At 39.2% G+C, this 23,252-nt stretch overlaps 1 protein-coding gene across 3 annotated transcripts in view; it reads left to right on the top strand.

Moving 5' to 3' along the window:
• The first annotated feature begins 13,609 nt into the window (after window positions 1-13,609).
• TRPS1 (transcriptional repressor GATA binding 1) overlaps window positions 13,610-23,252 on the top strand; it is a 175,758-nt gene continuing 166,115 nt past the window's right edge. Inside the window, exons 1-2 of one of the 3 annotated variants that reach the window (XM_015619592.3) lie at window positions 13,610-14,498; window positions 17,542-18,470. In XM_015619592.3, the coding sequence (XP_015475078.1) occupies window positions 14,483-14,498; window positions 17,542-18,470 (945 nt within the window). In that variant the 5' untranslated portion in view covers window positions 13,610-14,482. Of the gene's footprint in view, window positions 14,513-17,541; window positions 18,471-23,252 lie in introns of all 3 variants that reach the window. The other 2 variants (XM_015619591.3, XM_015619593.3) reach the window with 2 other exon arrangements.

Below are 23,252 nucleotides of genomic sequence, written 5' to 3'. Positions count from 1 at the left end.
GAGTCTGAAAAGGCAGAGAAGGAGGTGGGAGCTGGGCTGTCCAGAGGAGAAGTGAGGTCCTTCAATGCAAGCCTGAGTTGCCATTGAAAGGCACAGTGTGACTAGCCCCCTGCAAGCCCTGGGGTGCGAGCAGGGCATTTTTGGCCGGCATGGGTACAGGGAGAGGGCAGGGCCTGGGCCTGCAGACAGTGGTGAAGGGATGGGCAGCGTCCCTTCAGGTCCAGTAGGGCTTAAGCCCGTCATAAAATTGCACATTTGGATTCTGGATCCTGGATCTGCCCATGGCACCCTCCCCTTGACTGGGTGACAGCTCTGCTCCTGATGAGAAATGTAACCACATTTTCCTTTGAACTTTGTCAGGGTTGCCCTCTCCTCTGTGTGCTTAGTGGTGGAAGTTTTTGTCACAAGCAGAAGCAAAAACGCCACTAAACCTAAGGGGAAAAAGACCTTCACGTGTTACGCTGGGCAGAAACAAAATGCTGGAAAGGACTGCCAAATCAATGATTATCCAAAAGCCCTGGTTCTAGCAGCCAGTATGTACCATAAGTAAATAAGTAAGTAAGTAAATAAATAAATGCATTTTAAAATGCATTTCAGTGCAGCAGAAAGAATAAAAGCAGTAGTAATGTATTGTGCTAGTGGGGAAGACGAAGAAACTCGGAACAAATGGCCTGGTGTTTACACAGCTAAACCAAAATAATATATGAAGGTTGGTCAGGCCCAAATGAACCCCATAAAAAGCTTTTTAGGAATTCTAAGAGTTGCATTGGTCAGTTTGACCACAGCAGACTTCTTTGTGTTGGCATTGTGGATTATGTGAGAACAGGAGTGTTGCAGCAATCTAGAGAGATGTGGTAGCTTCAAGAAGGAGCAGGGAGACAGGCAGTATTCTTCCTCCTTTCAATTAGAGCAAAAGGTTTATTTTTTTCAGTAGAGAGAGCAGCAGGTATCACCCATCACCTGTTTAGTTTTATCCAAAGAGATTAAGTTCAATTGAAAACTGTAGCATGCAGAATTTTAATGTTTTGTGTTGCAAAAAAAAAAAAAAGTTTTCTTTTGATGACCAGCAAGGTGTAGTCTCAAAATGTCTGAACTTCATTCATCAATCTCTATCAGATCTCTACAGATTCTTTTTGTATCCGAGTCCTACTCAGACTTTGTGCACAGTTTACTGAAAAGAACTTTATCCATATTTCTTTTCCCACTTTTAAATGTAGCTCTGTTAGATTCTTCTGGCAAAGCAGTGTTGGCAACTCTGGGTGTGTCTTTTGTGAAACCTATGTAGAGGGCTCAAGAATTGCTTTCTTGTTGCACTTTTAATTACTAAACTGCCTTCAAAGTACGAAAAGAATGTGGAACGCCTGCTTGAAATACGGCACAGTCAGACACACAAGTGACCGGTAAGACAATCGATAGGAAGGATGGCTTTTTTCACAAAAGGTTTATAATGTTACAGTAAGTTCCTGCTGCCCAAGTAAGTAATACATATCTTGTATTTAGTTTGAATGCAGAAGATAGTGTATTTTTAAAGCTATTGACCTTAAAGGGAATGCAGAAAGTCACTATGAAAATAAAAAATTTAAAACAAAAATGATAGAGACAAAGAGTGACTTTCACCCCAACTGCTTTTGAGGAAACAGTGCCCTTGGCATGTATATTCTTAAGGAATAGTGGTAAGGCTGTGTGTACCCCGAAAAAGGGATTTGTGTATGTTTGTCCTGAAGTTCTGTGGGAATTGTGAGCAATGGGTAGCTCTTTGAACATCAGCCACAGTATGTAATCCTTTTTATGAAGTGACCCACCTTTATCCTAAAATTAGGTAGAGTTTTTTGCCTTGACAGCGTCTGGTGGAAGGATGTTTCATAGCCTCACTGCTTTGTCAGTTAAAACCCTTCCTTCTCATTTTCAGCCCAAAGTTAATCATGGCTAGTCTATTTGTTCTTATGCCAACTGGATCCTAAGCTTTTCCCTCCCTAATGTTTACCTGCTGCTAGCAATTGTTTCTAGTCTAAATGAGCTGCACTTCACATGTCCATAAAGAGAAGAGCTACATCTTCCATATCTTCATTAATTTTCATTAAAATGAATTTTTCTTGAACATTTTTAAATGGTTTTCTTAATGCACTATCATGTGTAACATCATTACTTACCTGTTAATGCTCAAATTTTTGCCAAAGACATAAGGCCTTTAAAAGTGTGATTTGGACTGGTTTATATTTGTTGTCTGCAACTGTATTTTTTTTGCTTTTTTTTCCTTCTTCACTCACTGTTAATGAGTTTTCATTCCCACTTTCAAGACAATTTTCAGTAGTTTTCTGTGTATCTCTGCACTTCTCTAGATTGGAGATACCATGAAACTTTTGTTATCATTCAGTTTCCTTAGTATTTTCTGTATAAACACTTGAGTATTTGTCTTGTTAGCTCATCTGTGATGCAGCTGTTTGAAATGAGACTTTCAGACCCTGATGGACTAGTTCAAATGGAAAGAAGTGACTTGAGAATAGTGTAGAGGAGTTTCAGTCTCTGCCTTGTCATTTGGCCTCAGGGCCAGGCTAGCTTCTTGATGAGTGTTACAAAAACAGTGTAAACATAGCTGTGATATGGCTGTTTTGGAGTGGGAGTGATTAGTGTACAATGTTGATTTTCTATGGACAGAAAGGAAATTATGAGACCATGTTTACTTGCCTAGCCGTAGGTCTGCCTCTTCTATTTTAATCATCTATTATTCTATTTAAGGAGCAAAAGAAAAAAAAAAAAAAGAAATAATACTGAAAAAATGGCTTTATAACTAGAGCAGAAAGTGTCTCTTCAGTGTTGCTGAAAGGTGGAGTGCTTGTTGGAAGCATAAGCCAGTGCTGAGCAGTTGCTGATTGTCTCCTGCAGACCAGACTCGGCAATTCTAATCTGCTGGATGGCGCATGTTGCGTTTTGTCTGTTCGCTTGAGTTTCTACTGATGGGGTCCAAAATGCTTTGGAGAGTGGTGCCAAACCAGATTTTCTAATGCATAGTCAGGATGTTGCCAGTGTGAGCATTTGGAGCTGGGAGCTGCAGAAGAGTATCCCACAGTTGGGATGCACCCACGGTCTGATGTTGGATTTTTCTCATGTAGCAAAGCAAATAAAGTGCCAGGCTGTCTGCTTTAGAAATGCTGAGTGTTGCCACAGTATCTTATGCTGATAGACTATTGTTGATTAATCTTTTGAGTATTTGAGCATTCATTTTCTATCAGTGCATTGTAATATTTTTTTTACTTTAACCTTTGTATATTTATAATTACAGGAAGCAGTTTAACTGGCAGTGAGAAGTGCCTGATGCTTTCATGTGGCTTCACTGTTTTCAGCTTGCACAGCATTGCTGTGGCAGTGTGAGCTTGCACATGATCTTCCTTTTGCTCATCTTGATGCCTGAACCACTGACATTTCCTCATTTCTTGAACCCCAGTTACAGTGGTCACGTACTTAAGATGTAGCCTAAGCCTATACCTAAGATGTATTTCATTTTTGCTGGGTTCACAGATCAAATTTTCTTGTGATGTTGTGAATTCAGAGCAAAGTGCAGTGAGTGATCTGTAGAAAACGATTAGTAGCTGCTTACCTGTATAAAGGACGCAGGACACTTGAGGGCCTGTGTGTACAATTAAATATGTGTACTTGCATGCCATGTAAACAAAAGTTCCTGACTTTATGCACTCTTTCTGCAGTTGAAGTAAAAGGTGGTATCTTTTCTGTTTCTGCAGCTCTTCTATAGTGAATGTGAATGAAATCAACAGTTACAACAATATTCCTATGTTCCTATTGTTTCTATTACACACATATGGCTTTAAAGAAAAGAAAAAAAGAAAAACGGATATTTCTTTAAATCTGAATGAATTTTAACTCTTTCTGTGATGAGTGAAGCATGGCGTCTTTATTCTACTACCTCCAGTAGACTTGCCATTTCTCAGTTTATATGATGTTTCTGTTGCTGATTCTAGTATTTTCATAAAGTTTCTAATGTCCAGTCTCTCGTGCATCCTCTTTTTTTTAACCCAAATACTATGTCTCAATCTTTTTGTGTATTTCCAGTAATTTACAGTCATGGTTCAAACTGAAATGTGATGAGACATTAGGCATTGATATGTCAAGCTGTTAGAAAGATGCAAGGGAGACGATAATTTTCAGTAATTTTAGTCTAATCAAGTGTGTATGTTGCCCACATTACAGTGTACTTGTGAATTACTCAAGTCCCCTTTAGCTCAGAGGCCAGTAGAGTTCTACGTAGATAAAGTTCAGTTTGGGCGTAAGGAGCCGTGTTTTTTTTTTTCTGGGGTTTGCAGCTTCCAAGCCCCCACTGTTTCCCACATCTGAGCTGGAGAAGCAAGGAGCAGCAGGTCGGTGCCTGCGCGGTGTTGCAGGCACCACAGCACAGACCTGCAGCCCTGCCGGTGCTGTTGGTGCTGTGGGAGCCTATTGCTGCCACCTCCATGCCTAACCTTTAATTATCCTTGGGGCTGTGAGTGTAATCCAGACTTGTGCAGCTGGTGTGAGACAAGCGTGCCATCTTGTGAGCAGGCAGAATGGGAACTACAGGTGGACTCCACTGTGGGCGAATGAAGCATGGGGGTATGAGCGGAGCTGTTGGGTATTTTTGTTTTAGACTCAAAGGAGATCCAGAGCTTCAAGAATTTAGGGTGTAATAGGATGGGAAATCAAATTGCTTCTCGAGATCTGGGAGTCATAAAGAATAATTATATTTCTATTAATAGGCCAAGGCCTATCAAGATGATATGGGATTCAGTGATAACGAGGTTATCCTTTTAAAAAGAGAGACTCGAGTCTATGTTTGGTTCAATCAGTAGATTTTGATGCTGGAGAAGACCCAAGTACCATGTACTTCACAAATACATTGGTTTACTGCAGTCTCTGTTCTTTAGGTCACATATGCACATATATGCTCATGTTGTTATCTGCGTACAATGGTTGTATGCATGTCTTCTGACATTGAGGTTTTTATCTGTGATCTTGCGCTGTTCTCATTACTCACAAGAAGAGAAGCCACGGCCAAGTTATGAAGATAATTTCTAATTTCTCTCGTGTATTCTTATTCTTTCAATACATACTGCTTAACAAAAGAATTGTTTAAGAGATGCTTAAATTTAATTGGCTCTGATTTCATCTTCGTCTTCTTCAAAGGAAGGCATCTTTGCTGTATAAATCCGGTTGTACCAGATTTCAGGGGGTAAGAAATTTATAGCTAATACTAATCCCTAAAGAATTACTACATCTGTTGTGAAACATTCTCTACAGAATTGTCACAGTTTTTGGGTCCTGTATCAGTTAATCAAGTAATTTTAGAAATTGGACTCTCTCCTGATTCTTAATGGTACAAAGATAACTTTTGCAACCTTACATTTTGTTATTTATCAGATGAAACTGTTACAAGAGTAATTATTTACTCTTGACTAGTGCCATTTTAGGAAGAATTTGCATGCTGATACATGGATGAAACATCTATCTCTTGTTTGAAAAAACAGTTGTGAATGTTCTGCAGCTATTCCTAGACTGCAAAATTAGAAGCAGCCCTAGCTTGGACTGATTGTCATGCGGAGAGCAAACAGCAACATACATTGATGGGCAGCAGCTAGATGAGCAGAATGACATGACCACTCTCATGTACTCAGCCAACCGGCTCACATTTGGCCATCCTTTCATTCGGTTGTGGTTATCTCACCCCATCTGTGTTGGACTCTCAGTTTCTCCACCTAATTGGCTGTGTTAATTTGTAGCCCGCACCTTCAGATCTCAGGTACATCCCAAATTCCTTTGCACAAGTTGCAACATTACTTCAAAGAAGTTGCTGTTGTAGCCTCTGAAGGTAGTTTTGGGACTTTTTTTAGATTCCAAAATGCCAGTGAACCCAGAAGTTGCTTTACTAGTTGCTTTCTTTATAAGTGAAAACAGGACAAAAGCTTTCACGTTTTGTGGGAGACATCCCAGTGCAACAAATCAGCCCAACATCATTGCTGGATATTTCTTAAAACTGGTGAGGTACCGAATTGGAAACTGAGGTGGCATGTAAGCAGCTCTGAGGAGGAAGACAGGAGCAATGTGGTAAGACTTGCTTGCGTACAGGGGATTTTTGAGAATGGAAATATTAGTGTAATCTGTGGTAGTACCTCTCTGTAACTTTAGAGAGGCAGTTATATCTATATTTCTAGGGAACATTTAGGTGCATTATTGCTGGAAAAGAAATACAATGCTTTATTGCTGGAAAAGAAATATAGTGCCGAACTTATTTCAAAATATATCTTCAATAGGAATAAAACTGTTCTTCAATAGGAATAAAAGCTGTTCGCTTCTGTTCGTCTCTGCAGACTGAAGATTTCTACTCTCATTGGTAGTTTTAGTTTCTGTCTATATGTTGCTGCGTGCAGCTTCTGCCACCTATGTTGTACTTGTGTTTCTGAAATTACATATTTACCTCTCAGGGAAAAAAAAAATTAAATCTTTTTTTGTATGTGTTTTATGATCCTGGCAGATTACTGACGTTTAAATTAAATTTCTTATGTCTGTATGGTCCAGGCTAATGTGAGGGCTTTTGGCACCACCCCTTTGTGCAATAAAGAATCAAAGCCAGTAGCATAAGAAATCTTCTATCAAAAGCTGAAAGCTAGATTCATAAAATCACTTATGCAGGCATTATGAGATTTTCCCATGGAAAGTTTATGTGGGAGTTTGGGAAAAACTGATTCAAGAACAGCATTATTTGCACTATATATATTCATCCAGCAGTCAGCAGGCTGGCGCTGGCATCCCTTGCCAGTTTTAAAGGGTTGCCAGCACTCATGAAGCTGCTGCAAAGCCACATCAGCAGAGTATCAAGGAGTCTTCTTATTCTGCACCCTCCTTCCCCCTTTTCCGACCAGAATTGAAATGAGTAAAACAGAAATCATACTCATCAGTGAATGCGTGTACTCAATTCTTACGGCTGTTGGAAAAACACTACTGTTTTAAAGGCGTTTTGTAACAAATTATTAAGGTGGAAGCGCTGTAAGACTAGCTTTCTCATCAGCATTTCACTTCATTTCTCAGCTTCAAAAGAAAAATAAGAGATAAAAAGGGCAAATAATAGACAAACCACTCAGAGTGAATCCATTTGCATTCACTTTGGTCTTTTTTTTAAAATGTATTTTACTTTGTGTTTTTTTAAGAAAGTGGCTCTGTTTCTCAGTCTGCATGAAGACAATATGATATGTGCTGCAAGAGAGTCTTTCCTTGTTAATAGGGATGATTTGAAAGGCAAGGTAATTCACCACTGCTTTGGCTGGAGCTAATATTGGGCTCCAACATCAGTTCTGTAATTTCTGACAAATGGCCAAGATTTCTTGAATAGGCACAGCTTTCTGTTTTGTGTAGGGAACACACAATCCACTCTTTTGTTGTGGTTGCCACTGCTGTTGTTTCTCTCCCATTCACAATGGAGAGTGGGGTTATTTGTGCTGAGTGGAAAAACAGTGCCAAAATTCTGACTTGCTTATGTTTAATGTGATTTTAATTTATGTTATAGCCATGAACGGTAAAAGAGATTTTGTAATATGGATCCCCTGTATCCTGATCTCTAAGTCAAGAGGGCATATTGGTGATGAAAGTTTTATCTGTCACAGGCATGTCAAGATGAGCGATTGCTGCATGATTCAACCCAAATGTATAAAAACTGTTTATATAGAGATTGCCAAACAATTTCCATTGCTTTTCTTTTTATCTAAATTCTTGAATAAATTACTAAATAAAATAGTCTGTGTTTGGAATGTATGGCTGTGGGATATATGGAAACTCACAGCATGTGGGGGGAAAAAAGTAAAAATAAGGAAATACAATAGTTTTGTAAACTTTATGTGAATATAGGTACATCATATATGGACTCAAGGTTCAATTTGCTGATCAAAGCATCCAAATAACTTTGGATTTAATAATGTCGGCAATGAATGCTAATATATGGAAATTGAAAAGCATGGAGCAACAATAGCTAGCCACGCTTACCAGTATTACCCTGCAGCATGTAGATTTACATTTTTTTGTTTTGTTTTGCAATCACAGTTTGGAAAATGTGTGTTCTTTTTCCCTTTTCCATACTTCTGAATGTGGGTTCTCCCAAACAAGCTTAGACAAGATTCAAGCTAAACAATAGGGCAACATCAGAACCTTTGAAGGCTCAGTTTGGATAGGTACCCAAAGCCTGAGTCTGCTTTGATGTATGTGGGCTCAACTCCGGTTGCCCTTGGTTGCCCTCTCTTACCTATGTAACTTGTGTCTGGAAACCCTTGCCAATTTTTTTTTTAAAAGAAAAAGAAAAAAAGAAAAAAAAAAAGAAAAAAAAAAAGAAAAAAAAGAAGATTAAGGCCATTTTTTCAAACTCATGTTCATCTTGGTTCTGGTCTGGCTGTAAAAGCACTTCAATAATGCCCTCTCCGGTGATGATTTAATGCTACTGTTTTAGGTCTAGGCTGTAGACTTCCACCTCCTTCCCAGTTTCTGAAATTTCAACCCTGTTTCAAATTGGAGGATTTTGCCTCTAGTTGGAAACAAAATTATGTGAACTTTTCTGGAATGCTAGCCAAAACCATCCTCTATCTCCCTTGCATCTTTTCCTCTTCTCCCAAGTAATTTATGGTTCCATTTGACTGAGGTTTTGGGCAAGGGAACTCTGATGCTTTTCTTTCATATCACAGACCTGACCTGGCAGAAAGGGACAGCACATCCCAGATTTGCTTCTCTTGGAGTCAGTGGGGCTTTTGCCATTACCTTCAAGGGAAATAGGATCAGTCCATTGTATTCTTAATGCAAAAGAACAAATGAGTCATTTCTTGTACCCACTCCTGATTGTTCTTGCATAGGAGCCAGGAGGTCACCTTCTTTCCTCACTCTTCATCTCAAGGTAGCACTGTGCTTGCCTCTGCCAGTACACTCAACTTAGATTCAGTTCTGAGTCATTTGCAAACCCTAAACTCCTATTGTCTTCAAAGAACGTTTGGATTACAGAGAACACTGAGTTTACTCAGGCTGGAAAGAAATTGAAACATATGAGATTGCCACACCTACTAGAAGAGTTTGACAAGACAGTGGTTGCTTGCCCTAAAGACGGGATGAACAGTGGGGATGTGATAGATGTGCCCAGAGTCCAGGGGTTCTTTGATTCCCCACTGCTAGTAGAAGATTGAGGGAAAAATCTACTCCACTGGGAAAAAAGCAAGCTCTAAACACTTAAAATATTTCCTTTTTTTTTTTCTTTTTTTCAGATTTAGATTGTAGAATGGGAGCTACAAGATGTCACTGATACCAGGATCGTTGTGATGTTGACATAGATACTGGTCACTTTTATTGGATGTGGGGATATATATAAGACTTCCTTAAAAACAAATTGTTAAATGTTGAGAGATAATTAAGCCCTACAAACCCTCTTACTCTTCAGAAAGTAAGCCACTGTCATAAGCATTGAGGATTAGGAACAATGTATTTTTCACAGAAGTAGGTGATTCTATCCAAAGGCAGCTGAACCTTCTTTGAAGGATCTGTTATCTCCAAAAGAGAACACCAGACTAAATAGACCTCTGGTTTCATCTAATAGGGATTGTTCTGCATCCTGTAAAGTGTAACAACAGATAATTAATAGAATAACCAGAAGATTCTGAGAGGATGGCAGGGAGGCTCTCATAGGAGGTGTCAGTCCGGGCAGAAGTCAGTTACTTTGTTGCAGTAAGCAAATCAGGCTGAATTCTCTCCGAGGTGCAATAAAAGTAGATTGGGGAGCATGCAAAGCAGCATCAATACATAAAAATTAAAATACTTTTAATATACAAAGCTGAGTTTAGATAAATGCAGAACAGAGAAGCAGAGGCATAATATTCTCTGAAAGTATGGCCTTTTAATGCTGTTTTGGAGACTAATTTACATACAAATAAAATGTCAGCTTATCCCATAACTGTCATGATAAATTGGGGCACTTAGATTTTTGCATGAGATGCTCCTTCTGTACCTTATTAAATTATAGGATCTTGGCCTCTTGCCAAGTGCTAGGGTGATGCTTTCTTTGCTGAAATACATACAGGAGAGGGATATGGGCCTGGACATCTAGAGAATCCAGGTTCAGTAACTAGCCAAGAGCTCTGCCTGCACGCCACCTTGAAGGCTTTGAATTTTTCATTTCTCTGTAGATAATTTTATTTATCCATAAAATGGCGGTAATGTTACTTCTCCTGTTCCACAAGCTTTGTTGAGTTTTAATTAGTTGTCATGTGTAGAGTGCTTTTAGGTAGTTGATTGGAAGCAAGGCCAAGGTGAATCTTGCCTTGTTGGGCTCTCCCATCCTGGATGGGTGGCAGTGGAGGGCAGGTAGTAACAAGCTGTCTGCAGAAGGCCAGTAAGAAATGCAGAGCAGCAGCCTGCTGTTCTCAGGAACTTGTAAATAAAACCAGTTTTGGAGTTCTTAATTTTGGTTGCATAAAATGTGATAGCATAAAATTCTCCTTGATGTCACCTCTTTAGACACATCACCTTTTGACTTCAGTTTCACCTGAAAGTGTCTGTGTGATTACCCCTGGAGTGAGCTTAAAATGAAATAAGTGCCTGGAAGTTGGCTTAAACAATCTATGTTGCAATGCCATTCCTAAACTCTCTTGAAATGACCAAGTGTCTGCTTTATACCCATAGAAAAGGTTAGATTTATTCCAGTGGGTAGATGACTACTGATGTGTGCTGTGCTCTGAAGCATAAGGTAATAGGAAAAGATCATTGTGAATTAATTCAACGTGAATTAATAAGAGATTTATGTGATGAGAGTTGTTTGAAGGTGATGGCACTTCGTAGCTGAACGGGATTTAAGATGTCCAAAAGTGCACCTTTAGAGATTTGAAAACGATCGATGTTGGGAAAGTAAATGTAAATGGGAAGGAGCAAGCTTGAACAGACCAAAGCTCTTTTCACGTCTCTTTGTTGTAGACTTTGTGGGGAAAAAAATTACAAACAGCCGTTGGCAAATTGGTGATCAGGGGCTAAACTGAAGAGCCTGAAAATGCAAAAGAGTAGGAGAGGAGGAGAAAAAACAAGAGTGTTTTGCTATAATACTGTTCTCTAATGCAACTTTTAAGGCATGGTTTTCTCTTTACACTTTTTAGATTGATGAAACTATCATAATTTCAGTGGAGCATGCGGAGTGTAAAATATCAAACAGATGCATTTTGTCCAATAAAAATGTCTGATCCTGCCTAATTTTATGATACGAGGAATGATGTTATACCTTAGCAATTTCAGGAAGGAAAGAGTAGATATGCAGTTTGAGGGCTTGCAGAAAAATATGTATAGATTAAAAACTCCTTTGGAATTAACTTGTCGGTTCCTTAGAGCTGTGACATTTTCTGTCTTGTATGGTGTATGAAGACACTTGTGCCAAAGCAGAGAGGAGGTGGTCTTGTTGAGGAGGCAGTTGCTTGTCATTAAGCTTATTCTGCCCTCCCATGGTTTAAGGCCTGACTCTTGGGTTCCTTTCACAAAAGGGGTTGTTCTTTCCTTCCCTTCTCAGCAGAGAAAAGTTAGGGAGGGCCATGTGTTGTTGGTTGATTGCTGGCAGGCTTGCTCTGACAGCCACGAGCAAAAGTGGGAGAGAAGCATCGTGTGTGACTGCCTCCTGCTCCGTGTCCCAGCCGGAGATGGTGGGGATGTGAAGCCGTACATGTCTCTTTTCAGTCATTTAATTGTGCAGGTGTCTACAAGGGAAGGTAGAAGGGCAGCAGCTTTGGCCAGTCCTCTGCCACTGTGTCTGAGTCTGGGGTAGTTTGCATCTAATGTAATCTAATTTTCAGTGAGGGCAGCAATTTCATCTGGAGTCTCCAGTGTCATTTACAGATTCTTTAATACTTTTTAAAAAACGCTTAAATTAGAAAACACGGCAGGTCTTTGAATTGTGGGTTGTACTAACGAGCTTGTTAAGTTTCTGGTTGTGCTGTGCACAGGTCTGGGCCAGCCCGGCGGGACAGGCTGCCCAGGAGGGCTGGGTGCCGGGCGGCTCCCCAGGGCCGGAGCCCGCCGCAGAGATGCTTTCCCAGAAATTCAGTCTCTCAAAACAGGAGCTTGCTGGCTTCGGAGCTCGTGTGCCTTACAGCTGCTCGATTGTTGTATGGAGAGTAGGGAGGAGGCTCCAGATTGATTAGGACTTTATGTGCTTGATAGAAGCCGGCACTTTGAACACTTAGGGGTTTTTATATGAAGAACAGCAGACAGTCTTTGTAGTCTATTTATGTGTAATAAACTGGATTTTGTTTTGTGTCTTGTTTTTTTTTTTTTCTGTTTTTCTTTTTTTTTTTCTTTTTTTTTTCTTTTGTGAAATAAAAAGAAGTCTAAAAAGGAGAGAAATTAAAACCACAGCCTTATTTTCCCATGCAGCTATAGCAAGTATCCTGCGATCTCACATGATCGGCTGTCCTGCTGGAGTGGAGTGTGGGAAGGTGTCAAAATATGTCTCTCAATCTCTTTTTTATTTTTTTTTTTCTTAAAAGGGAAAGCCAGATGAATGCCAAAAGCCCTGATCTCTTCTCTAGCCCCGCAGTAACAAACTGCATGAGTGTATGTTATTAAGATGATAAAGATTAAATTTCTAGTTACTAACGTGCTATCACAACAGCAAAGGGGGAAAAAATCTTGAAAAAATTATGAAAATTAGTCTGATGGTCTCCTTTTAATAATAAAATCACTCCCAACCCCAACAGACAGTGTAGGCTGGAATTCCACAGGGCTTTTTTGTGGTCCTAATGATTTTAATAATACTTTGTGCTATGTAGCACCTTTCATTAGAGGATCACAAAGTGCTTTACAGTCACTAATTAATTAAGCCTCACAACACTCCTGTGAGATAGGTAAGTATTACACATATATTAAACTGAGACACTGAGAGTTAATGATTTTTTGCTGCATTATTCTGGGAAAATGATTGATGTTCAAGCACTATATGTGCATTATATGTCTTTGTGTGGGTGTGTAATATATATGAGTGTAAAAGTATTAATTTTACTATCCCTTAACAAAGGTGTCCTACTTGAGCCTGTTGAATATAAATGTGTATTTTCATTTAACTTTTTGTTGCTGCAGCGTATTGACTGATAATATCAGTCTTCATATACCCTTGACTCAGTTTGTTCTTGGTCTGCTTGTGCATCTGCTTATACGAAGATTAGTCAGTGGCATCTCATAAAATTCAAACACATTTCTAGATGGATTATTCTGTTAAAAAGAGCATATGACTAAGATCTGACCTAAACCTGTAGCACAAGCACCAGGCAACAACCATTCTGTTGCAATAGGCTTTGATGACAAACCATCACATTCAGTAAAAGTAATGAGCAACAACAATGACCCGCTGGGGAACTGGTGATCAGCAGGTAATTAGCCATTATCTTCACCACTCTTAACAAACTATTGATTACCAGAATTCGTTGGTTTTTTTGTTGTTGTTGTTTTGTTTTTTTTTTTAAGAAGTACAGTAGTCACTATGGTAATTCATTATCCTGAATTACAAACTGATTTTAGCAGAGGTTTTTGTTTCCAGGGATAAACTGATGTGAGTGACTGTTGAACAGAAGTCTGCAGATGTATGAATCACATAGAGTAGCCTTGGCTGTTTTTGAGGGAAAGTACATATAGCTGCAACCTGGGCCTTATCCAAAATTCCCTCAGCTGGCGAAGTCTCTTCATTCACATCAGGCTTAGTAATTCTTTTATTTTGGGGAGATCACTATTTTCAGTGATGAAAAGGTAGTTCAGTCCCAAAGCCTGTTCTTCACTTAGCTTCTTTACTAGCACCCAACAAATATGCTTACTATTGCAATGGCATTGTAGAGATGTGGGAAGTTGCCTGCTGACAAGGAAAGTAAAACCACTAATTTTGTTTGAAGTGGAACACAAGGCAGCCAGCAGAAGTTAACTACAACTGCTAATGGAGTTATTTTGATGCCATTAACTATCCCATTAGGCCAGTCCCATGATGATGCATGTGAATTTTTAAGAGACTTTCTTTCTACAGCTCATTTTCAACAGTTCCTTTAAACTTGTTTTAGACTTCGTGTTTGGTAAACATTACCTCTGAGATATTTTTTTGTCTTTTTGTGTGAGTGGGTGTGTGTGCAAGAGCACGTGTGTCTGAGGAGAAGAGAGCTATGGGATTTCTCATGTTTGAGGGAAACAGAGAACAGCAGACTCTATCTGTATAGTGCCCAGTAATAGATGCATGGGAATGTACAGTAGGTATACTAAAGTTTTTAAGTAAACACCATATTTTGAATGCATAATTTAGGAAGGAAAACCTTTTTTTTTTTGTTTTGTTTTGCAGATATACAGATCAGCTCTCAAAATGTCTTCTGTGTCTTCCGTGCATCTTCTAAGACAATTGCATTAGCCCGCCTGCTAGTTGACTAATAGAATTAATAATTGTAAAAAGCACTCTAAAGCCACATGCCTTATGAAGTCAATGCTGGGTATGATTTTACAAGTATGTGATCTATTTTTTCAAGTGAAATTGTTAACTGAAAACGTTCTTGGCACACAATAAAACATTGTGCAATCTGTTATTTGTCTTAGAGATAATAATTTCAGAGTGGCTATATTCTTTCTGTATCTAACTTATGACTTGCTAGGGGATGGTTTCTTCAATTTAGGAGTATTGCAAATGTAGTTTTATTTACATAATATGTCTCTGTAAAAATGATAGTGATGGAATTTCTGCAACAAAAAAATCCCTGTGTCTTTTCTTACCGTCCCCTTGAGTGGATATCAAACAAATAAATGACAGATGATTTTTCAAAAGCTAAAAGAAAAAAAGAAGGGAAAATACTTTTAAATTCAACTTAAGGAAGTTAATGTTATCTTCTTCTTTCCTTTCTTTCTCCAAGTGTAGAGTATGCATGAAAAAGCTCCATTAGGCAGATACAGTTTTCTTTTTTCCCCCTCCATTAACAGCCCAGACTCACAAATGTATTGGGAAAATTAGGACTAAAGTAGCTAGATCTTCTAACCAGTTAGCCTGTATACAGTGCAGATTTTTCTTTTCTTTAAAGGGACTTTTTTCTGTCCTTTTCTCTGACTCTCTTCTGTCAGTTGTCACGAAGATAGCAAATCTCTAAGCTTTCCTTATCTGCCAAAAATATCTGTAACAAAAACATTTTAGAACATTGCATTTAGAGTTGTTTAATTTTGACTGAGGTAACAGTCATGATGTTTACTTTCTCAATTTCTGATTTTTCTTCACTGTGCAGCCAAGACTTCTTTCTCTGTCGTCTGCCACGAATTGCATTTAAACGGAAGTTATTTTAAAAATGGTTTCGGACGTGTAACCAGGAGAAAAGTACATACTTAGCAGAACACCTACCAGAGATGCTCACTGATATTTTTAGTGTGTGTTAACCAAGAGCATTCATGGAGTCTCACAGAGAAGTAGCAATGCTGAAAGGCTGATGACTATCTTTATACCTTGAATTATATATTATATATATGTGCATGTTGTTTTAGTAGTCTGAGTCTACCTTGTAATAGTTCTCTTACCACAGCAGAAAATATTTATTTTCTCTGAATTCTGAGTGACTTCATGGTTCAGAAGTTACTGGGGGGAGGAAACACTCCAATTTAGTTCATACGTTCCCTGATAGGTGTAGTTGATATTAAAGAGAAGACATTTGGTTCCCAAGCATACATGTCTTCTACAGTAAGGAATCACTGTAGGCATTTAAGAAACCTATTAAGACCACACGGAGTGTCAAAATTTCTGTAACACGAGCTGCCATTCTGTGTGAAAGCTGCCTTGCTGTAGCCCATGCTGGCTGTGGATCAGCTCAACCGCAAAGACAACAGAGCCAGCCCAAGACACAAGTTGAACATTTCCCCTAAGAAGTTGTCTGCTTTTATCAACAGAGCATATAGTGCCCTTTCATGTGGAGCAGATGTAAATAAGAGGATGTACAGATGCCTATTCTTTTATTTTTAACCTCTGTCCCCAGCCTTGCTTCTCAAAGTACTCTTTTGAGAAGGTTGTCTGTGGCTTTCAAAGGTCTGGAGATGGCACCATTTGGAGCACATCAGTGCTGCTCCCAGGCTTGCCAGGTGGTCCTCCCTTGGCAGAGCAATATATATCTCCAGTGCCTCTGTAGGGCCCAGCCAGGGCTGGCCTGGGAATGGGGGCTCAGACTTGAGTCTGTAGCTCACATCTCGTGTGGTACTGCCGGCTGCTGCCACCAGACCACACACAATTTGGAAAAGAGAAACATCCATCCTTGTATGCAGCATTGGCAAAGATTAAGAGCTTAGAAAAGTTGGGGCACATCTGTCTTCTGCCCATAGCTAGCATGTGAACACAAATGGATCAAACCAGCTGGTGATGAATATCAAATCCAGAAGCACACAGTGCAGAAAGCAGGGGAGTTTCATATATATATTTTCTCTTATATAGTGTGGGGAAGGTGAAGTGGATGAGGAATTTGACTTAGTACCTGCATAGTGTGATTTCTTGTGCTTCCATAATCTCCCCTGTTCAGAAAGCAGCTAACTCATCGGTGGCAGATTCCCCTTTTCTCTCTGATCCTTTTTGCTGTCCTGTCTCAGCTTTCTTAAATGGGTTCTGGAAGTGTACTTGCAGATTTAGCAGTAGTGGCTATGCCTGCAAGGAGGACTGAACAGAGAAAGGTTTGGCTGATTAGATCCATGTGGATTCCAGGTGTTTTCAGGGCAGATCCTGGCTCAGCCACACAGTGATGTCAAATGTCTGGATCCAGGCCTGTAAAGTTTTATTGACAACGCGTTTCCTAATAAAGTTAGTTTTTCTTTGTTTGGCAAATAGAACTAATTACATGAATAATGGACTGTGGGGCCAGACTCTAGAATATCCGTATAATCCTGTTTGAAGTTTATGGGCAGTAGGAAGGGAAACTTTTGCTGTAGAGAAACTGATACCTGCTTAGGAAAATACTTTCTCTGAAACCTCAAGTACTTACTCTCCTAAATCTGTTTTCTTCCTTATAACTTGTCTAAGTTCTTCTTAAGATTATGTCTTTTAGGTGTATTTTTGCAAAGCTATGTTATAGGTAGCTGTACTGTGTATGAACATTAGACTTCAAAAGTTTATTTTTCCCCTTAGGTTTTTAAAATTATTTTTAAAGAAGTGTTCATTTAAAATTCTTCCTGCCAGATCATTATAATCCCAGAAGATAATGAAATCTGTAATTCACTGGCTTTCATGGAGGTGTTTTTGTAGATTTTTTACAGTTCTCTCTTTATTCTCACTGTGCTAATTTTTTAAAAGTTTTCTGCATAGTTTAAAAACCTGTTCAATAAAAATTTTATGAAAAGTTGATGCACTCAATATATTCATACAGTTCAGAATGCTTTTAAAAGTGTGAGGTTTGTAATCTGTTACATATTTTGTATATCTTGAATAATTCTATAGGTTATTTTTTCTTTTTTTTTTCCCCTTTCTTTCTTTTTCTTTCTCTCTTTTTTTTTTCCCCTTTCTTGTTTCTTTTTCTGTGGTAGATATGGTCCGGAAAAAGAATCCCCCTCTAAGAAACGTTGCTAGTGAAGGTGAGGTACAGACCCTTGAGTCTACAGGTACTGAAAGTGAAGAGTCTGGAAGGAAGAAAGAGTTTTCTGCAGAGCAGATGCAAGAAAACACTGACCAGGGTGATGCGGCAGAGTTAAGTAACAAGGAGGAACTTTGCATGCATGTCCAAGAGCCATCTTCCAGTGTTAAAAAGGACTTGAAAAGCTCAGTGCTGAGTGAAAAGGCTGGCTTCAATTATGAAAGCCACAATAAGGGAGGAAATGTTCCATCCTTCCCTCATGATGAGGTGACAGACAGAAATATGCTGGCTTTCTCATCTCCAGCTGTTGGGGGAATCTGTGAGCCCTTGAAGTCTCCTCAAAAATCAGATGCAGATGACACCCAAGATGTGGTCTGTACCCCGTCAGGAGATGCAGCGGAGACAAATGAGGAGCATCGGCTGTCGCCAAAAGCTTCAGATGAAACAGTGCAAGTGCAAAGTGGTCAAACTGATGGCCAAGGCTCGAGCCCGGTCCCCATGGCCTCAAAAAACCCACAAGTGCCTTCAGATGGGGGTTTAAGGCTGAACAAATCAAAAGCAGATTTGTTGGTAAATGATAACCCAGATACAGCGCCTCTGTCTCCAGAGCTTCAGGACTTCAAATGCAACATCTGTGGGTATGGTTACTACGGGAACGACCCCACAGATCTCATCAAACACTTCCGCAAGTACCACCTAGGACTGCACAACCGCACCAGGCAGGATGCTGAGCTTGACACTAAAATTTTGGCTCTCCACAACATGGTGCAATTCAGCCACTCCAAAGACTTCCAGAAAGTCAACCGCACTGTGCTTTCAGGGGTACTGCAGGACATCAATTCCCAGAGGCCTGTCTTATTAAATGGGACTTACGATGTGCAGGTTTGTATGCTCCCAGCCTCCCCGCTTCTGCCCGCTGCCTTCTCAGCTGAAAACCAGATCTTGCAAAGCCTTTCCTACCTACGTCATTCCTGTATCTCATATGACCTGCTTAAGCCTCTAGAACCGTTTTTGTCTATTTTAGCCAGGCTTGCTGCAGGTCTGCTTTACAGTAGAGCAGTACTGGGCTTTTTGACCAGTGACATTTCTGTGTAGGATTTAGTCGTTACGGTAATCAATAGCAAGAGATCTTATTCAGCAAACAGGCAAACAGCTGAATTGGTAATCATATCTGGAGGATTTACTGTCACAGAAAGAAAAGAGCAAATAATAATGAAAAATAACAACCAGATAGACAAAAGACAGCAGCTGGAAATTAAAAATGTAATCCTAAATTATCAGCTGCTGGGAGTCAAGATTTGGCTTATTGATTCCTTATTAAGATAAAATAAATGGCAAGTCTTGGCAGCTCTGAAGTTGTCTAGTGCCAGAAAAACAGGATACACAATGGATATTTAAAACATTTCAAAAAGTAACAGTAATCCATGCTGTCCTTCATTTAGTAAGCCTGTAAGAAAAGGATTATTGCCTCAGTCATTCTCATCTAATTGAAGTATGAAAAAAAACTATGGCTACTGCTGGGAAAAGAAAAAAAAAAACCACCTTATTTTTACCATGAAAGAGTGAAATCAAAAGTTTTTCATGGACTCTCTGTTAGTTCCTTATCAGCTCATATTTAATTAATTTAAACTTAAAAAAAATTGGTGGTGATTTAAAAAAATTCTTTGGATTGAGCTGAGAGATACAGTAGGATATTTCAGTAGTCTATATAATACAAAAATTCAGATTTTAAGAAAAATCAAACCAAAGTAATGGAGTTTGCATACAATACATACTCAAATGTCCATTCACTTTCAAGTGACTTCATACATGGAAACATTGTAGTAATCACCAGATAGAGCTCACAGGATATATTAAAAAGGTAGAAAGGTGAAAATATTTAATTATATTTGCAGAAACCATGGCTATAGGAAAGAAATTTTGCAGGACAGGTTAAGATGGATAACATCTAACTTCAAGAAAGAAACCAATATCAGAAAAGAAGTCAGGAACTTGAAGCTTTTCAGATGATTTAAACTTTTCCTCTTTTTAAAGAAACTACAATTTCTTTGTGGAACAGCAAATCAAACTAAGGTCGTTACTATGCGTAAGAGCTGCAATCCTTGAACTGCTGTCTTACTAAAAGATCTCTTTCTCATGTCAGACACTCTCTCCTGTCAAACTCTGATTAGAAAGCAAATATGTGATGTAGTTAAAAGAGGTTAGAAGTGAATAATGTCAGATTGTGAAATGATGATTTATAATTAGCACAAAGTATGATGTTAATACCTGGATTTCCTGCTATAGTTTCAGTTTGCTGACTCCAGGGACAGCATCTTAGAGCAACCGATCCATGCTGTCAGGAAGACATTCAAACTGGAACAGCTCAGACATACAGTATAGAGGAATTTGAATTTCTAAACACACTTTCATTTCCTCCAAACAATTGTTTCGTTAGGTCCTTAGTTATTTATAGGAAAGTTTATGCTTGATTAGAATGAGCTGGATGCTTTTCCTTTGCTATGCTCTCAGAAATAAAACAGATGTGTGAGCTATCTCAGTTTGAACTTATAGAATGAGAAATAAAACAGCTGAACCTAGACTATACTTGTCTACTAAACTCTGGCAGTAAGATACTGCAGAGGAGACAAAAAGCGCTAGGAAGCAGCCCATAGATAATCTACTTAAGATCAGTCTTCTCTCAGACAAAAAACATTTTCCAAAATAGAATAGACAGCCTATATAGATGTTGGCTATTTATTCGAAAAAAAACCAAACCTGGATCTAGAAGCTTAATTTTTAAGGGTGATAGTTTTGCCTGGTCATTTTGGGAATAGAAGATTAAATAAGCATTTGTGGCAAATGCTGTACTTCATCAATTGCACATGCACCAAATGTTGATCCAGAACGTGTCAGAAGATAAGTAACTGATTAATATTTTTATGCTTTCTCCTCCCCCACTCCTGATTCATAGCAGCTTTGTGAGGTTCATAAACCAAGTAAAAGAACATTTGAAAATCCCCTTTGTACCCACACATGTTTCTGTTACTCCTATATCCATTTTGGAGGGTTTTTTCTCATGCTTCTGAATGGCTGATATCTCCTGCCACAACAAGGAATTGTATTGATTGGTGCTCCAGTTAAAATTGGTTCAGTCAAACTCCTGTGTGACATGAGAGGGGACTGAACCTGAATAATTTGTTCATGTTAACACTATTATTTTGTATAGGTACTGGGCTAAATAAAAATAATCCCTTTGTAATTAACTTGAAATAGTAATGAACTGGGCTTAGGATCTGATTTATTGATCCCCTTGCACTTAGCAAACTGTTCTGTTGTAGCTGGGCTGGAAATTATCAATAGCTTTATGGTCTCAGGCCATGGAACTGCGCACAGAAACCAGAGGATGAAGATGACTGACTTTGATCTGGCTCCCAGTAGTCAGTTGGAGATGATGGTATACGAAGATTTGTAGTAGTGAGGGATGCTATGGAGCCCCATAGTTTGCATTCGTAACAAAGGCAAACAATAAGCAATGGGAAACTGTCTGACAGCAGGAAAATACAGTATCTCCTATCCCATCTGTAGAGATCTAGGGATGTGGTCCCTTTGCTGAGGGCTGGGAAAAAGAAATCAAATCCATTTTTGGACTTGTATCACAGAAGTGAAGCTAAACCTCACCCACAGCTGAAAAACACCCTCCCTATCCTAAATGCAGCCTTTAGGGGGTGTAGTCAGCAAAACTGGGGATATACATTTGGCTTCATATACAGGTATTCAGATATTGGGAGTGTGTTTTGTAGTACCTGGAGAGGATTTGCCTGGAAACTGTGTAAATAATCCAACCTTTCTGGCATTCCTATTGTGCAGATTTTTACTTGCTATGAGTATTTAATCCAACCAGATTCCCTTGTCTTTTTTGAAAATGTTATTTTCTGTCGAAAATCTCCTGTACTCTTTGTTCCCATTTTTCTCTTCAAAGATTTTTGATTCATTGAGTTAGAACAAATTCCATAGGATTGGGTAAAATGACTGAGCAGTTTCTGGGAGATTAACTTTCTTGCCAGTATAGATTTCAGAAAACATTCACATCTCTGAATTCCCAGGGAATGTGTTAATCAGCTTTATAGCTTTTATCAAGATAATATTTGAAGTGAGTTCAATGGATCTTTTGCTGATGTGCCCCCCATTACTTTTTCTTCACATTTAGTTAATTGATCAATCTCTATAGGCAACTTTGTCTTGCTGGATATTTGAGCCTGTGTAAGGCTTTGTCAACGTGCCTAAAGCCTTTATACTGGATCTAAAGACTTCACGTAAAGTAAAATTTATGTGACTAAGTTAGCAGCTATGATGCTGAAAGCTATTGCCTTTGCTGCTGTATGATTATGTCTCCTTCTCTGTTTGATCTAATGACTCTTTAATGTGTATGTTAAAGTCTGGAGACGGACAAGTTGCTGGCAAGTAGAGAGCAGGCAGTCTTTATTCTAACCCCCAATATTTTTATGAGTAGTAAGTAGGACAGCTTCAACAGGAAGGCCGGAAAGTGCTGTCTTCCACATAGCAGCCTGTAGCTAAGGCGTAGGACATGCCCAGCAAAGGTGAAGAAGCAGGCTTGGATCCCCTCTGACAGAGCAAGGAAAGGAACCTACTTTTCCTGTTTCCTGAACAAGTGTTCAAGCCATTAGGCTATTGTATAAAAGGGAGCATGACCCCATTTCCTGGTGTGTTTTAAAAGAGAATAGCGTCCCTCAAAGAAAGGACAGAAATGTCTGCATTCAGGTAAGGGTTTCAGATGGCATGTCCCAAGGGAGAAGAAGGGTATTTATGCAGCCATGAATAAAGACATACTGCAGTGCTCAGCAGTTCTTATGGTTGCTTCATACTGTGTATGCTACCTTTGAGGTGTTTCCTGCTCAGCATGGCCCTGGCTCTGGAGCTCATGGGCACAGATCTGCTTCCTCTTCTATTCAGCCATTAAAAAGATTCAGAATGTACAAAACCCAAATTTTTAAAATTTTAGTCCTCTGATATTGATTGTTTCATGGGTTTAGATTTAGACAGACATAAAAGAAGACAAATTTCTGAAAAAGCATGGACTGATAAAAGCCATCATTAAGTTTGTTGATTGTATTTCAATGCACCTGGGGGTAGAAGGAAGGGAAAGAAAGCGAATAAATTACTGCTTTATCTACTACCCCACAGAATAATAAGATGTTATCGGCAGTTGTTTTCTTCTAAGGTTCTAGACATCCAATACTGTAAGAGCTGTCCTGTACCACTCAGCCTAATGCTTTGTCATATGTGAATCACAGCATGATTTGAGTTGGAAGGTGCCTTAAAGCTCATCTGGTTCCAACCCTCCTGCTGTGGGCAGGAGCAACTTTCAGTAGACCAGTTGTTCAGAGCGCTATCCAATCTGGCCTTGAACACTAATAGAGATGGGACATCTCTGGATGGAGCATCCATAATTTCTCTGGGCAACCTGTTCCAGTGCCTCATTGTGCTCCTAATGAAGAATTTATTCCTAATATCTTATTTAAACCTGTCACCCCATGTTTTGTCACTACATGCCCTTGTAAAAAGTTCCTTTTCAGCATTCTTGTGCCCTTTTAGATACTGGAAGGCTGCTATAAAGTCTCCCTAGAGCCTTCTCTTCTCCAGGCTGAGGATCCTGTCTTCATT

Source organism: Parus major, chromosome 2, assembly GCF_001522545.3.
Source record: "Parus major isolate Abel chromosome 2, Parus_major1.1, whole genome shotgun sequence".
Lineage (NCBI taxonomy): Eukaryota > Metazoa > Chordata > Aves > Passeriformes > Paridae > Parus > Parus major.
Note: the sequence above shows the minus strand (reverse complement) of the source record. Positions and strands in the feature narration are given on the sequence as shown.